At 46.1% G+C, this 14,841-nt stretch overlaps 2 protein-coding genes across 4 annotated transcripts in view; one reads left to right on the top strand and one right to left on the bottom strand.

The window, feature by feature from the left end:
- The window catches only part of LOC146857785 (myotubularin-related protein 9-like), a 452,543-nt gene that overhangs the window by 227,557 nt on the left and 210,145 nt on the right, over positions 1-14,841 (bottom strand). The window lies entirely within an intron of this gene.
- FAM167B (family with sequence similarity 167 member B) overlaps positions 7,615-14,841 on the top strand; it is a 61,246-nt gene continuing 54,019 nt past the window's right edge. Inside the window, exon 1 of the mRNA XM_085648417.1 lies at positions 7,615-10,112. Coding sequence (XP_085504543.1) covers positions 9,651-10,112 — 462 coding nt within the window. The 5' untranslated portion in view covers positions 7,615-9,650. The remainder of the gene's footprint in view (positions 10,113-14,841) is intronic.

The raw sequence follows: 14,841 nt of genomic DNA, 5'->3' as shown, positions 1-14,841 counted from the left end.
ATGACTAGCCCGGAGTTCGTGTAAAGGCAGCGTGTGGACTCTGCGGATTTGTAACATCCAGCCCGAGATTCTGTGTCGATCTCAAGCCGTCATCACAGCAGGGCAGATCTGGAAAGCCCAGTGCGCGTGCTCCGTGCAGCTGAACGTGGCCCACTGCAAGAGGGATCTTGCGAATCTCAAAGACTCGGGTTCAGATTTGCGAGACTTTGATGCAACCGGGGCAGCAAGCAAGGTTGTTGCACCACGTTGCGTCAACAGGAGAGATCAGAACTCCCCACATCTACGATGGAGCAGTGCAGTTGTGCTATGTCCCTGCGCTGGCGCTCCCACTGCAGCCATGTGCCAACGCAGGCTTCTTTGCGCTTTAGTGCAGGAGTGTCTGTGCTGTGGTCTGCATCGTTTTCCTACAGGAAGGGTCCCCTTCTCCACATCAAGATGCTGAAAGACACTTTCCTCTTTGCACATGTGTGCTGCACAGTGCAGCACACATGCAAAGAGGTTAAAACAAAGGAAATTATAATATTTCTCCTCATTATGACAGCCTTAGGGAGGCGCAGGGTTTTGACACAAATCCACGTCTACAAGTCTTTGTAGATATGTATTTGCATCAAGATCCATAGGTGGTTGCACGGGAAGGCCCAGACACCACTCGGGGAACCCCTCTTAGATGCAATGTAAGGAAAGGCAGCGCGGTGCACTCCCTTGCATGACTTTTGGTTACAAACAGTGAATGAAATGGGCAGGCTCTGAGGGGCACGATGTACACATACGTTTTTCATTTTTAATAAAAACAGTTTCCCTACTTTATGTGAAAAGAACCGTCCCGGGATGGTTAATGTCGAGACCTTAAATGCTTCAGTTGAGCTGTAAGGCAGGGAGTCTCCTGTGCTGTGAAACCAAAGAAGGGACAGACAGCTAAACAAGCCTTCTTGCCAGGGTGTCTGCTGCTCGAAAGAAATGTAAATGTGCGCAACTGATCAATCAGCAAGTGTAAAAGTGCTGGGAAAGCACTATTGGCTTAAATTAACAGAATCACTTACACTTCCTGATGACACAGGTGGATTCTTTGTGAGTAGTATTGTACCATCTAAGCTAAGCTATGAAGTGTGTGCCTTTAAAAGACAGATTTTTAAAAAATGACACTACATACATTCTGGAAATTACTAAAATCTATATTTTGAAGTGCTTTTTATTTTAAACATTTTGGCGCATTTTGTAGCAGCCTATCTTATGATGTGTATAATGCAAGTTTAATATAATGACTTACAGAGTCAAAGTGCTTTCGGACACAGACTGACCTCATAGAACTAAACATACACAAGTCACTATTCCCCACCGCACCAACCAGGTTTCACTTCAGTGGCTCTGTATGTACACACACACATACCTCTGCAGTGCATTCACTAATAGAGGTTTCATAATGTACAATAGTGAATTATTTTATATGTAATTACCTGAAGGTAAAAGACTGAAAAACGTTACTGAATATTTTTGTTTTTTTATCCATGCCTCTGACCCGGCCCACATGCTCACTCACCCCACCCTCACTCCATGCAGCATTATAGTTCCCATACTTTTTTTATGCACTTGTACGGCTGGTTAGAAACTAACGCAAATCGCCGTTTGCGGTGGTTGGTAAACACCATCCTGGATTTTGCGACTGGTCTGCCTTATAAAGTAATGCAAACTAGAAGTGAAATCTTTGTAAATCTGGGCATCCGCGTGTAGGTTTAGGAGCAGATCTGAAAGGCCCAATCTAATACCTCTGTGGAGATCTAAGGTTGCTAGTGTAGCTGGTCTGTGTTCTTCTAACAAGGTATCTGTGTAGATCTTGGGGGCCCAGTAAAAGCTCTTGGTGAGAATAAGAGGCCCAATGAGGACGTTTTTGGCGACTCTCAGTGACTCAGGTGAAACAGTTCAGGATGTTTTCTGTAATCATGAGGCCATGCACGAGAGTCTGGGAAACATTAAGGGGCGTTTGTACAAGGAGTTCACACAACACAGCAAGGAAAGTTGCTGCACTGCATTGCGTGAATGGGAGGGAGCAGGACTGCTCCCTATCTACTTACAAGTGCCACGGTTCTGCTCTCTCCCTGCGTTGGCCCACTTGTGGCTGCCATACGCCAAGGCAGGCACCCCGGCTCCACAGGGTCTGGTGTATGCATTGTACTGAGTATAGTTTTTCAGTAAGAAAGTCTCCTTTCCTGCACAAAAACTATGCTTTTCAGGCATCTTCCTCACAGAGAAAGAGGAAAACATTTCTCCTCATTACACTTGCCTCAGGAATGCACAGGATTTCAGAACAAATCCATGTCTACAATTCTTTTTTTTGCGCAGAATTTTGGTGCAAATCTCTGTGTACAATTCTTTTTTTTTGCATCAAAACCCATGGGTGGTTGTATGGGAACGTATAACACACGAAACACAGGGGGTCTAACAGCCAAATTTGAGAGGCTACACTGTCGATACTGAGTCAACAAGATCTCAAAATATCTTTATCGCACACACATAACGTATTAATAAAGATAAAGAAGGAAAAAAGGCTAACACTACATGCATAGAGGAGACCGGTACATCATCGATTATTCGTAAAATGGCTGATTAATCCACAACAGATTGTAAAGGGTTTCCATCAAATTAGACTCAATGATCAGTCCTATCATTTGGCCAAACCCATGTGCAAATGAGGCTGGTCCCCTGATCAGTGGGACACTCAGCTCCGCACCTTATTGTTGTATCAGGATTTGGTCCACCAAATACACAAACCGTCCATGATGACTGATCTTTTGATGGTAAAGTAAGAAGAAATAGTGCAACGAACAAAAAAGTGATTTAAAATAGGATGGAATGTCCTCCTTCTAAATACTTTATTCTACGGACTGGACACGCCTCCTAATTAAAAAATAGAACAGTGCAAAAGAAGACAGTGACAATTATCTGTCTACATAAGGGCCCTTTACAATCTGTTGTGGATTAATCAGCCATTTTACGAATAATCGATGATGTACCGGTGTCCTCTATGCATGTAGTGTTAGCCTTTTTTCCTTCTTTATCTTTATTAATACGTTATGTGTGTGCGATAAAGATATTTTGAGATCTTGTTGACTCAGTATCGACAGTGTAGCCTCTCAAATTTGGCTGTTAGACCCCCTGTGTTTCGTGTGTTATACATTCAGTTGGTGCTGGGGATAAAATCAGGTGTGGGTCTTTAAAAAATATATATCCCTTGGACCCTATTTTAAATGGTTTTGTTTAATCTGGTTGTATGGGAACACCAATGCACCAACCAGGGAACGCCCTTTGCTGCAGAGGAAAGCAAGGCAGCAGACTGTGCTGTCTTGCATTACTTTGGATTACAAACCAATGACATTTGTGATCTGTACTGGTTTGTAAATCACAGCAAAAGACTTTGCGTCAGGCTGCATTAAAAAAGTAATACAAGCATGAGACAAACTTTTCGTAAATCTGGGCCTAAAAGTTCTAAGCATCTCTGACCGCTTCTGCACCCAGGACACTTCAATTCCTCGTAAAAGGTATTTTAATGCAAATACAATACAGTTACAATAACAGTGAACTGTGCAGGGTTTATAAAGAATGCCTAGGTAGTTGGTGAAGTTCCACTTTATTTCACTAGAGGGCGTCTGATCCCACATCAATTCATCATGAGACCTCAATAGACACAGAAGAGAGAACCCTGAATCTCTCTTCTGTGACAAACACGGTGTTATGTTAGAGGTGTTTATACTGCACATTCTCCATTGGTATACCATAGTAATGCTTTGTCGATCTTCATACATGCAGCCTCTTGTCATTCAGGAAGGCGACGCCAGATTTATCTGACCCACAGAGTTTATGTTACTGCCATCCTCTGCATGCCGCATCTCTCTTGGCACATCCTAGTCTAAGTCACCTTTCATGTTTGTGTTAATCCCTGTTATTGCATCATCACAAATTGCCCACGTCTCATTTCAATGATCACTTTTCCTTTAAAAGTCACACCCCGACAGCCTAACAATACCTAATCTCCAGTAGCTCAAGTATTAATATCCCCAAACAACGCATGGATTCACATACCCCAGATCACAGCTACCTCCTATTACTTAAAGCTACCGCATACAAACTGGAGTCAATGCATGGCATGGTTTCTTTAACAGTATAAGAGTAATCCCAATAACCAACAGTAACCAAAAACAAACTACTAACCCTGGGTTCTGGAGCGGCATGCTGCCCGGCTTGAAGCGCTACTACGCCTCATCAGGGTTAGCGAGTGCTTTATAAATGCAGTTACTGTACAATATATAACCCTCCTGCCTCACACTAATGCTAAGTCCATAACACTCAGCAGTTTTGCTGTCTATTGTGGGTCCTATAGATTGCATAATAATTTCCTTATACTGCTTGATACTCGTATAAAAAAAAACTGATATGGTCATGCCCATCACCCACTACCGTACCAGCCCACATCATTTAAACCACCCATTGCCAACTGAACAGGCATGGAATGACTGAAGTGCCCTGCCACATGCCGCTGGCCAATGGAGGACTTTCATTTAGTGCACCATTGCGAGTCTCAACTGGTTGCATACTGTGACTACTTCTTGACATCTCACAAAGGCAATCAGATATGGGATGATTTTAACAAAGTCCATCCCTGCAGATCTCTGATCCATATCTCTCTCCAATGTATGTCTGCTCAGGGCCATAACTTTAAACAAAATATTTCAGAATGGTCAACCCAGTGCTTAACTTGAGCTGGTGGTTTCAGGTGCTCAGCACCTGCACTTAATTGCCAGCAACTGCTCTAGTGGCAGTCACCACATGGCGGCGCTATCTTTTTAAGTTTGAGATACGATGAAGTGTATTTAATGAGTACAAATACCTAAATATAGTCTGAAAAGTATCACTTGTAAGAGTGTGATGGTTAGTAGCTGTGTTGGTAATATCATTGGCAGCGCTGGCAGGGGCAATGGGTGGTGCAGAGAAGGGCCCTGGCACTTACTTCTTTTACTAATTAAGCACTGGGACAGCCCAGTGCAGTAACCAGCTCATTGGACTATGGAAATAGATTCCATAAGGTACCTGCAGAGCTGCTCAAAGCCGCCATCTTGCTGAAAACAATAAACTATGCACCTGTCTCTCACACTTCTGCATCCATCACACTGTTAAACCCTGTGTCCCGTAGCACGTTCACCACGCCTCAGAGATTAACGCGCACAATATGGAAACACTTCCCACATAAGATCAAAACAAAGACCACATTTCACCACCCCCACACCCTAAACAGTGTAGTGAGCTTCTCATGTGTGCAAGCGCTTCAGCACCCCACATAGGGGTAGTAAGCGCTATATAAATGTTGACATTCAGTGCAATATCTTTTAAGTTCTCACGTTACAATACTGAGTCAAAATGTAAATACAGGTATCCCTCTCTCTCTCCTACAAAAACTCCGTCCTGAGTGTCACAAACCCCCTTCCAAAAGCGGGCTTTGCATTTGCCAACCTGACCCATTTCTAGGCTTTTTTCTTTTACATTTTCGTCTTTCGTTTTAAAAACGCAGACAATGCTCGTTTAAAAGAAAGAGAGAGAAAGAGAGAGAGAGAGAGGGAGAGAGAGAGAGAGAGAGAGAGAGTGTCTTTGAGGAGTGCAGGTACCATCACATTACAAGTACTGCATCCTTTCTCGGGAGTTGCAGAGCTGCCCCATGAAACTCTTAGCAGTGCAGGGGAGAAGTGCAGGCACTTTCCTGTTGGAAGCATGTTACCAGTGCTGAGAAGCGTCGCCACTGCCCTATCCAAAGTCCAGCTCCGAACTGCCAGGGTGTTCCATGTAAAGTTTAGTAGCCATGAGAAGGGGTAGTACTGTCCTATTACGGGGCAGCCTTGCTCGGAAGTACCGGTACTGTCCTATCTTGAAGGTTTTGCTGCCTCGTGGGGAACTGGTGGCACCTTCCCGTTACAAGCACTGCAGCCTCGCAGAGCGGAGTCGCTAGTGCCCTATTCAAAGTGCAGAAGGGCTTCAGAGAAGTGCCAGTACGCTTCCATTAAAAACGAAGCGCCGGTGCTCAGAAGTGCTGATACCTTTCCTATTACAAGTAATCTATCCTTGCTGACGGCTGTCAGTACCGCCAATCCTAAGGGCAGCAGACCAGTGGCCAGCTGAGAAGCACCAGTGCCTGCCTGTATAAAGTTGTAGCAGCCCGACACAGAAGTGCCGACCCTGTCCTGTACAGGGATATCGAAGCCACGCTCCAAGAACAAGGCCCATCCCCCAGACAGTGCACGAGTACAGGACAGAAGTGCGGGCACCTGCAGGAGCCCTGTAGGGAAGACCTGGCGCTGTGCCAGTCAAAGTGTCTCAGTCTGCACAAGTGCTGCACTGCCCTACTAAAGTAAGCTGATCTTGGAGTGCTGTCCTGTTCTACTAAATGTAAAGCTGATATTTTTGAGTGCTGCCCTGTCTACTAAAAGAAAAGTTGGTCTGTTAGTGCTGGCACTTTCGTACTAAAAGTAAAGCTGATTTTATAGTCCGGGCCACTGGAATTATGCGGTGGGAGAGGGGCAAATAATGAGGCAGGGTTGAGTAAATTATGCCGCAAGAAAAGCGAAACTATGCAGTATAATGCAGCACATTTTGTACTACTACTACGTCCTTATTTTTTTGTCATTTCTACACTTACTAACTCTGCCCGGGCATTGGTTGCACCTCATTAGTGCCAGTTTAAACCCTGAATATGGCAATAAACAACAGAAAGGTGACCAGTCTTGATCTGCAAAGGGCCTTCCACTGAGCGGCAGCGCGCATCGCTGCAATATTTAGTAATTTATGAACCGTTTGAGCTAGAATTAAAACAAAAAAAATCTGCAGATTATGTGGTAGACGATGGATTATGTGGCAACCGCGGCATATCTATTACTATGCAATAATCGCCGCACAATCGCGTAATTCCAGTGGCCCTGCTTTTAGTACATCCCCGTTTTACTAAAAGAAAATCTGCTCTGTCAGAGTGCTGGCACTGTCCGACTAAAATGACAGTTCATCTGTTAGAGTGTTTACACTGTCCCACTAAAAGAAACTTCTGTCAGAGTGCGGCCCTGCTGCCTTATTAAAAGTAAAGGTGATCTCTTAGAATGCTGACACTGTCCCGCTAAAAGAAACTTCTGTCAGAGTGCGGCCCTGCTGCCTTATTAAAAGTAAAGGTGATCTCTAAGAATGCTGACACTGTCCTGCTAAACGCAACTCTGCTCTGTCAGAGTGCTGGCACTGTCCGACTAAAATGACAGCTCATCTGTTACGAGTGTTTACACTGTCCCACTAAAAGAAACTTCTGTCAGAGTGCGGCCCTGCTGCCTTATTAAAAGTAAAGGTGATCTCTTAGAATGCTGACACTGTCCTGCTAAAAATGAAACTGATTTTAGAGTTTTCCCACTGTCCTACTAAACGCAACTCTGCTCTGTCAGAGGGCCGGCACGGTCCTGCTGATACTGTTCAGTGTAGCAGCCGCGGGTGTGCTCGGCAGAAGACTGCCTTTTGACCCCGGTCCAGGGAGTGCCCTGCCGTATAATTGGCTTTGTCTATGCACAAGCTATGGAGGGGAGGGGCCAGGTGGTGACACATGTGACTTCACTTTTCGACACACTTGCCTCGCTCCTAGTATTTCCCGTCCTGGGGAGCTGGGAGGCTCCCGTGCTCTGTGCCAGAGCTCGCGACGAGCCTTCCTCAGAGCACCAGCCGCACTGACCAGACCACCAGCAGCAGCCTCGTGCGAACACGGGGGCCTAGTGCACTCACCAGGGAGTGTGCACGTTCGCCGGCAGCGTCTGTGGAGTCACCAGTGATTTGGATCATAACGAACGGCGCAGTGTCATCACAAACGAGCTTGTGCAGTCACCGGCAGCTTCCCGTCGGCCAGCAGCGAATGTGTTTCATCCCACAGACTTTATATGACTCGCAGCTTCATAAGATCACCGGTAAACGCGTGGGTCGCCAGCAGCTTTTTGAGGCAGCAGGTGAATGTGTGCAATAATCACAAGCGGCTTCCTGCGGAATCCTGCCGCGTTTGTGTGACAATGCCTGTCCATCGTCACTCCATCCGATGGGTTTTCATCAGAGCTCTGCACATCACACGCAGCTTCGGCCCAACCCCGGTGGATGTGCGTGACCACGACAGCTAGCTCCCAGAGGCTTCCCACAGCTCGCCAGTGCACTTTGTGCACACGCACAGGGCGACTGCTTGAGGCACGGAAATACCCCCGCCTTGCAGATACTTGAACAGATTCACACTTGCTCCACAGACCTGCATTCGAGAATGCACCAGGCACAGGTGCTCACCGCAAAGCCGTGTATGTGAAAGCACCGCGGAACCGCTCACTCGCGCACGCCAGTCTCGCACGTGAACTCATATTCGACGGCACATGGTGTGCACACCACACAGAAGCTAGCACTCATGCTTAAGGCACGAGGCAGCACTTGAGTGCACACTTTATTTTCTCGCGAGCACCTAGCCACCCGGAGCAGTAGCTTGGAATACACGCCGTCTGCGTGACAAGCAATTACCTGTGAATACGTTCTCTCATACTTTTATGCACAGACGGACATTAGCGCACCCTAGCAAACGCAGCCTCTCTCAAAATTATTGCACGAATCCTGTAGCATCCTTTTGCTTGAATGTTTTGCAAACTGATCTGTGCACTTTTCTTGCCTGCTTGCTGCGTATAGATTTTCTGTGTAACATGTTTTGCACGTATCTGTGAATGAGGGTTTTTGCATGTGGTGTTCAGAATTCCCCGCATACTTGCAGTGCACTCGTTTTATTGCATTCAACCTCGTTTACATTTTCTTGCAGCTTCCCATGTGTAGATCTTTCTTGCTCGAGTCACCCCAACCCCTGAACTACAGCACATGCCTTTTTGAGTCGATATTTGGTGGTAGAGACCTCTGTTTAGGCCATACACGCTTCAGTAAAACGTACACTTCCCACTCACACTGACGCACTGGTCCTTGCACACGCTGAATCGTTCCGGCGACCTTCCTGCGCACTCTGCGGGACTGGTCTAGCTCGCATTAGCAAAGAACCTCGTCCCTGCACAAACATTTTATCACTTTAACGCTTGCCTGTCGCCTTACTGCTCCCTTCTGTAATTTCACTCTTGAAAGAACCCTCTCGCACGTCCACTCCTGCAGACCCTGTACACGGTTACTCTTGCATGGTAATTTTTGCACCCACTCACTCAAAACCGCCTAACACAAACCCTCTGCATTCACTTTGCGCGGAGCTTCTCGCACGTTCACTCATGTATTGACCCATTTGCATGCTCTGTGTGTAGCGATTATATTTGCGCAGGAATTCTTTCTGGGTTTCTCTTGCCTGTTTATTTGTGCACAGATATATTTTCAGCCATTATTGTAGAGGTCCGGGTGCACATTCACTTGCACGCTGACCCTTTTGCACTTTCACTCGTAGTGCACAGATCCTTGTGCACAGTCCTTCCCATAGTTTGTATGGCAGGCTAACTTTTCTCAGACGTCCTTTCTCACACTCATTCTTGCAGAGTTGCACTAGCCCGTTCGGTCACAGACTCGTGGCAGATCCACTCGTGCCCAGAGCTCTTGTGAACACTCGCACGTGCGACCTTTGTGCACGTTCACTGAAGATGTCCTTTGACGGGTGGAAGTTGAAGGAGCTGGGCGAGGAGGCCTCTACCTGTGATGACGACTTGGACTCGGTGAAGGCCCTGACGGCGAAGCTGAAGCTACAGACACGCCGACCCTCCTACCTGGAGTGGAAGGCCCAGGTGCAGCGCCAGCCCTGGAGGGCCCCCGAGAGGACCCCGGCATTCAAGGCCGTGGCCCAAGGGCGCGGCGAGGAGGCCACGAGCCCGTCCCAGAGCGGACCAAGGAAGGCGCCGGTGCACGAGGAAGGTGGCGTCCGTCAGCCGCCCAGGGGCCCCAAGAGGGCGCCGGTGCACGAGCTGGTGGAAAGAGTGCCTGAGGGGGAGGGAACGACCCCGCCGCGCACCCGCCGAGCCCCCACACAGGCAGAGGACGTGCCACTGATGAACACCAAGGGCTTCGCCACCCTGGGCCAGGCGCTGCAGTGGCTCCGGCAAGAGCTGGTGAGTTCTGTGCACCCCCAAATATCACAGGGTCTGGAGCAAATATTACGTGTGCTGCATCGTAGACTTTTGTCTGTTTTGTGTATCTAGAATAGATGCATGCATGCACAGAATGTATATAGATGCACGGAGTGTGAAATACTGTGTATCCCCTTTGGTATCGCTTTATTCACATTTATTAACATTGTTGAGTGTGAGAGTGAAAGCTGGAAGTGGCTGATATTGCACCCCACCCCTCAACAATAGTATTACCTCCTCTTCCCGTCCCATTCCCGAACAGTGAGCAGCTAGTCTTCTCCCCAGAGACCTAAAACCTAGCAGACCTTTTCAGCACTTCCCCCAATATGGCGCCACCAATCCGGTGAGGATAAAGGGGGGAGTGCGTAACAACACATCCTGAGAATACCAAAGAAACCCAGAAACCAAAAAGCAATCACCACAAACAAAAACCCAGGGATGGAGAGAAGGGCACAGGAATGGGACGGGAAGAACAGGACTCGGAGTAATGAATATTACCGGTGAGTAACCGGGCAATACATTGCACATTATGTGACACGGTATGGAGTGTTGTCTCATGCTGTTGTGCTGTTCTGTGTTCATGAGTTGACATTTTCACTCTAGTAGTATGTCGATGCATTTCTTTTTAGTATATGTGTCATCGGGCCACATTCATTTCCTCTTGCTTGGCATAACTAGTGTAGATGCAGACACAGACTAACCTAGTGTAGTATGCCATTTATTGTTACTTTAACCAATGAGCACATATCTATGAATTCCGGTACCGGGGTTGAAAGTTAAGCTGAGGGCCTGGGCAAACCTGTGACTTCCTATTTCAACTCCCATAAGACATTTTGTTTACAGCTTTATCAACAACCACTGAATGCCTTTATGCCAAAGTTCGCATGAATATAGATCCTTACTCAGAAAGTGTGCTTTTTTAGTTTTGTTATAAATTTGTTCAGTAGTTTATGAGATATGAAGGTTTGGAAAAGGTGCCATGTGGGCCTGAGAGGTTTAACACTTTTGTATATTTTGACAGTTTGAAAAGCATTTGTTGATTTGCTTTTAATTTGACCACCATTTGAAGAATATAAAAAAAAAATTGTTGGGCTCTTAGCATGTTAAACATACTCTTGGCATTTTTAAATTCATGCACATCCATTAAGCGAGTCTTTTTCATAATAACCATTGGCAAAGCCAATATGTCACAACTATAAGACCTATTCGTGTTACCAGTGTTTTTTTTTTAGTCATGCTGTGCATCATTGTGCTGCTGTGTAGTATGGCTTAAAAAAGAAGGCGTATGATGCAGCCACTTAGTCGTGTAGACAAGCACATGTTTTCAACACACATGGATTTTTAAAAATCTGATTTATCGATTCGAGATTGATTTATTTTTTAGGTCCCGCCTAGCGTTGAAGCGCATGCGCTGCTCGCTCAGTGAGACATATAGTTAGAGAGGATATTTCAGAAGGGGGCTTGAAGCCCGGCCCCTCTTTTTCATTGGCTGGCATCACCGTTTATGCTAAACGGTGGCCTGCTATTGGAAATGAGTTTTTTTTGTTGCCGGTCTTTCCCCTTTTCGTCCGGCCCATCCGGACAGGATCATCTGCTTCGCAGCTGTCGCGAATCAAATTCTTATCTTTAGGGGGCCATCTGTTTTCACTCAGCCGCGTGTTTATTTTTGCATCACGCTTTCACTTACAGTGAAAGTGAAAGTGTGATGCAAAAATAAACAAGCGGCTGAGTGAAAACAGATGGCGAGCGCTTGTTAAATTGAGTTTCTGGTTCCGCTCCTCTTGACCCTGTCCAGTGTTTGCTGCCTACCATTTATCCCAGGACTTTGACTTATTAAATATAATTGTTTTTGGCCATGGAACGTCCACCAGGAATGATCCAGCGGAAGAGAAGTATCAAGCCCATCTGGAACATTCTGCCAACAAAGTGAAATTCCCGACAACTGGCTGTCTTCCAGCAGTGGCCTGTGATGTGTTTATTTGTCACAGACCATGCATGGAGAAAGGAGCCGTAAACAGACTCTCACTTCTATGGAACGAGCCCACTAATCTCTTTGTTAGTAGCGCTGATAAACCCGGCACAATAACCGAGTCCATTCAAAACAGAACATGCAAAACCTTTCCTCGTGGCTCTGGTGCGTGCCAGCAAGTTATGACCGCGTGCCGGAAAAAGCTAAAAGGCGCGAGCCAGAAAATGGAGGACAAACTGAAGCCTGATTGACCTACACGGCCATTCATCATGACACAGCCAGCCCCTCCCCCACCAACCCGCGCCACCTGGGCAGAACTCACCATACCTGGCACTTTGAATAGAAAGAGCATACAGCTCTGTTTAAGACACAGATTTCAAAATCCTTCTCCAGAGGGTTCAAAACCAGTCACATAATTGTCATCAACTTTTGTCCCGAAGTGCCACCTGACCTTTTCATGAATTACGTTATCAATTAATTAAAGCGGGCCTTCCTGGCCGGGAATGTCTCCAGTACCGGACTGTAAGCCAAAACGGCCCTCGCAAAAAGGGTTCAAAACAGCACTAGAGTGCAGCAGGCTGTGACTAGAAGAGGACCACATGCTGTGACCTGCTTGGAATTTGTGTTTGTAAACCCTTCCTACTTGCCAATAAAGTGGTAACAGAAAAGGCCACACGACTGTCAGTTCTGACAGATCACTTATGTGTATCTCCTATAGACTGTGCACCATCTTATTCCTTTGAGCATATAGTTCCATACATTGTGTAAGCCTAACTTCTCCATTTGAGCCATATCAGGAACCTTACTCCAAAGCTGCATCTGCGTGTGGTGGTGGCATGGAGGATCTTTTGGAAACTCTAAACAAAACCTAATGAGAGGGCATCCTTTCTGGCTTTCCAATGCCAGGAGGAAATGACACATATGTCCATTAGTGCATTCTGCTCTTTGGAATATTTAGAAGGAATAGTGGCTGAACCCAAGCCCACAGCATCTCACTGACCTGTGGCTAAGCTGGTTAGTTTTTTTTAAATTTTTTTATTTTTTAAACAGACTTTTATTGAACTTCACAGAGTAACACAATCAAACCTTCTGCCCGCTACCGGGCTACCCAGATGAACCAGGATGTAGGAAAGCGACCAGCCCGCCATTCGGAGCACAACAGCATATCTCTCTTCACATAAGGCGTCTGTTCAATAATGCAGTCCGTCCACAAGAGTGGTCCATTATCATAATGCAGTTCAAACAAAAGGCCCCCCACCCTTCCCCCCGGAAAATCTCCCCCAACAACACCCCCCACCTCAGCCACCCCCCCCCAAGCATGTCGCCAGTATCTAATTAGCTGGTTAGTATTTATTACAACTATAATGTGCGCCTCTGCAGGGTGGAGACCTGGTGAGGAGAGAAAGCAACTGGGTGGGGATGGGGGTTTTACAAGAAGAGACCCAGTAAAGAGATTTGACATATTGCAGGGAAGGAGCCTGCTTTAGAAAAGATGTCTGCGAAAATAAACCAGCCTGGTACATACAAGGGCTATATGAAGAGAGAGAGGCGTCCGCTGAGAGGGAGCCAATGGCTGAGATGGAGTGTGGAGTAAAGGAAAGAATCTGCTGTCTAGAAGGTGCTTGCTGCAAGGAGGGACCCTGGTGCAAAGCTAAAACCAGCCTCCTTTAGGTAACGAGTCTGCTGTCAGAAAGTATCTCCTGACATCCTATAGGACAGTTAAAATACACTGGAACCGAGCCGGGGCGGTGTTCTGCCCCGTGGGAGAAGATCTTCGCATGGGTATTTATGTAGCGCCTACTACCACTGATGAGGCGCTGAGGTGTTTAGTGCAGATATTTTCAGGGTTATATCTCGGAGGAAAATAGTGGACTGGACAAAAATTCAAAGCAATCTGAGAAATATAAGACTAACATCTTATTTAAATGCATTCAATGTGCTAATATTATGAGAATATAAATGTTATTTTACAATTTAATTTAGAACCGCGGTGAAACTATAGAATTGTTGCAAAATGTTTAAGATGCGATTGTCAGATATTCCTTTTTATGACGGGCACATGCTGATGAGCTTTGCGGGGGTCAGCAAGAGGTAAAAGACATTGGGTCAGATGTAGGTAAATTTAATTTAGCGAGTCCTTAATAGCGATTTTTACCGAATCGCTATTAAGGACTCTCTAAATTGAATGTAGGTAGGAATCGCAAAAATATTTGCGATTCCTTAATATTCCTTAATTGCGAATCGCAAATTGAGATTCTCAATCAAGGAATACCATCCCATTCCTTCCTATGGGCCAAGAGGCCCATAGGAATGAATAGGATTTGCTCCCGCAATTTGAGAGTAACCAAGAGGCACTCGCAAATTCCGGGCGCAATTTCAAGGGTGCAAGGGTTCCAAAAGGACACCCTGTTGCACCCCTGAAATGTGCATGTATGGCGCATATACTTGCCCTAAGGGCATGAATGTGTGCCATATGGCACTTTTAAAAAAGCCAAAAAGTGCTTTTTTAAAGGAAATCGCGAATTACCACCAACTTGAAGTTGGTGGTAATTAGCGATTCCTTAAGGCCAAAGTGCACTTTCTTTTGTGCTACTTACATTGCATTTAAGGAATCTCAATTTGCGATTCCTTAAATGCAGTCTCAAAATAAGGAATTGCAATTTTTGCGATTCCTTATTTTGAGAGTAGGTTTAATCTTACCTACATTGCTCAAAGCCAAATTGCGATAGCAAAGGCTGAAAT

This window comes from Triturus cristatus, chromosome 3_2 (genome assembly GCF_964204655.1).
Source record: "Triturus cristatus chromosome 3_2, aTriCri1.1, whole genome shotgun sequence".
NCBI lineage: Eukaryota > Metazoa > Chordata > Amphibia > Caudata > Salamandridae > Triturus > Triturus cristatus.
Note: the sequence above shows the minus strand (reverse complement) of the source record. Positions and strands in the feature narration are given on the sequence as shown.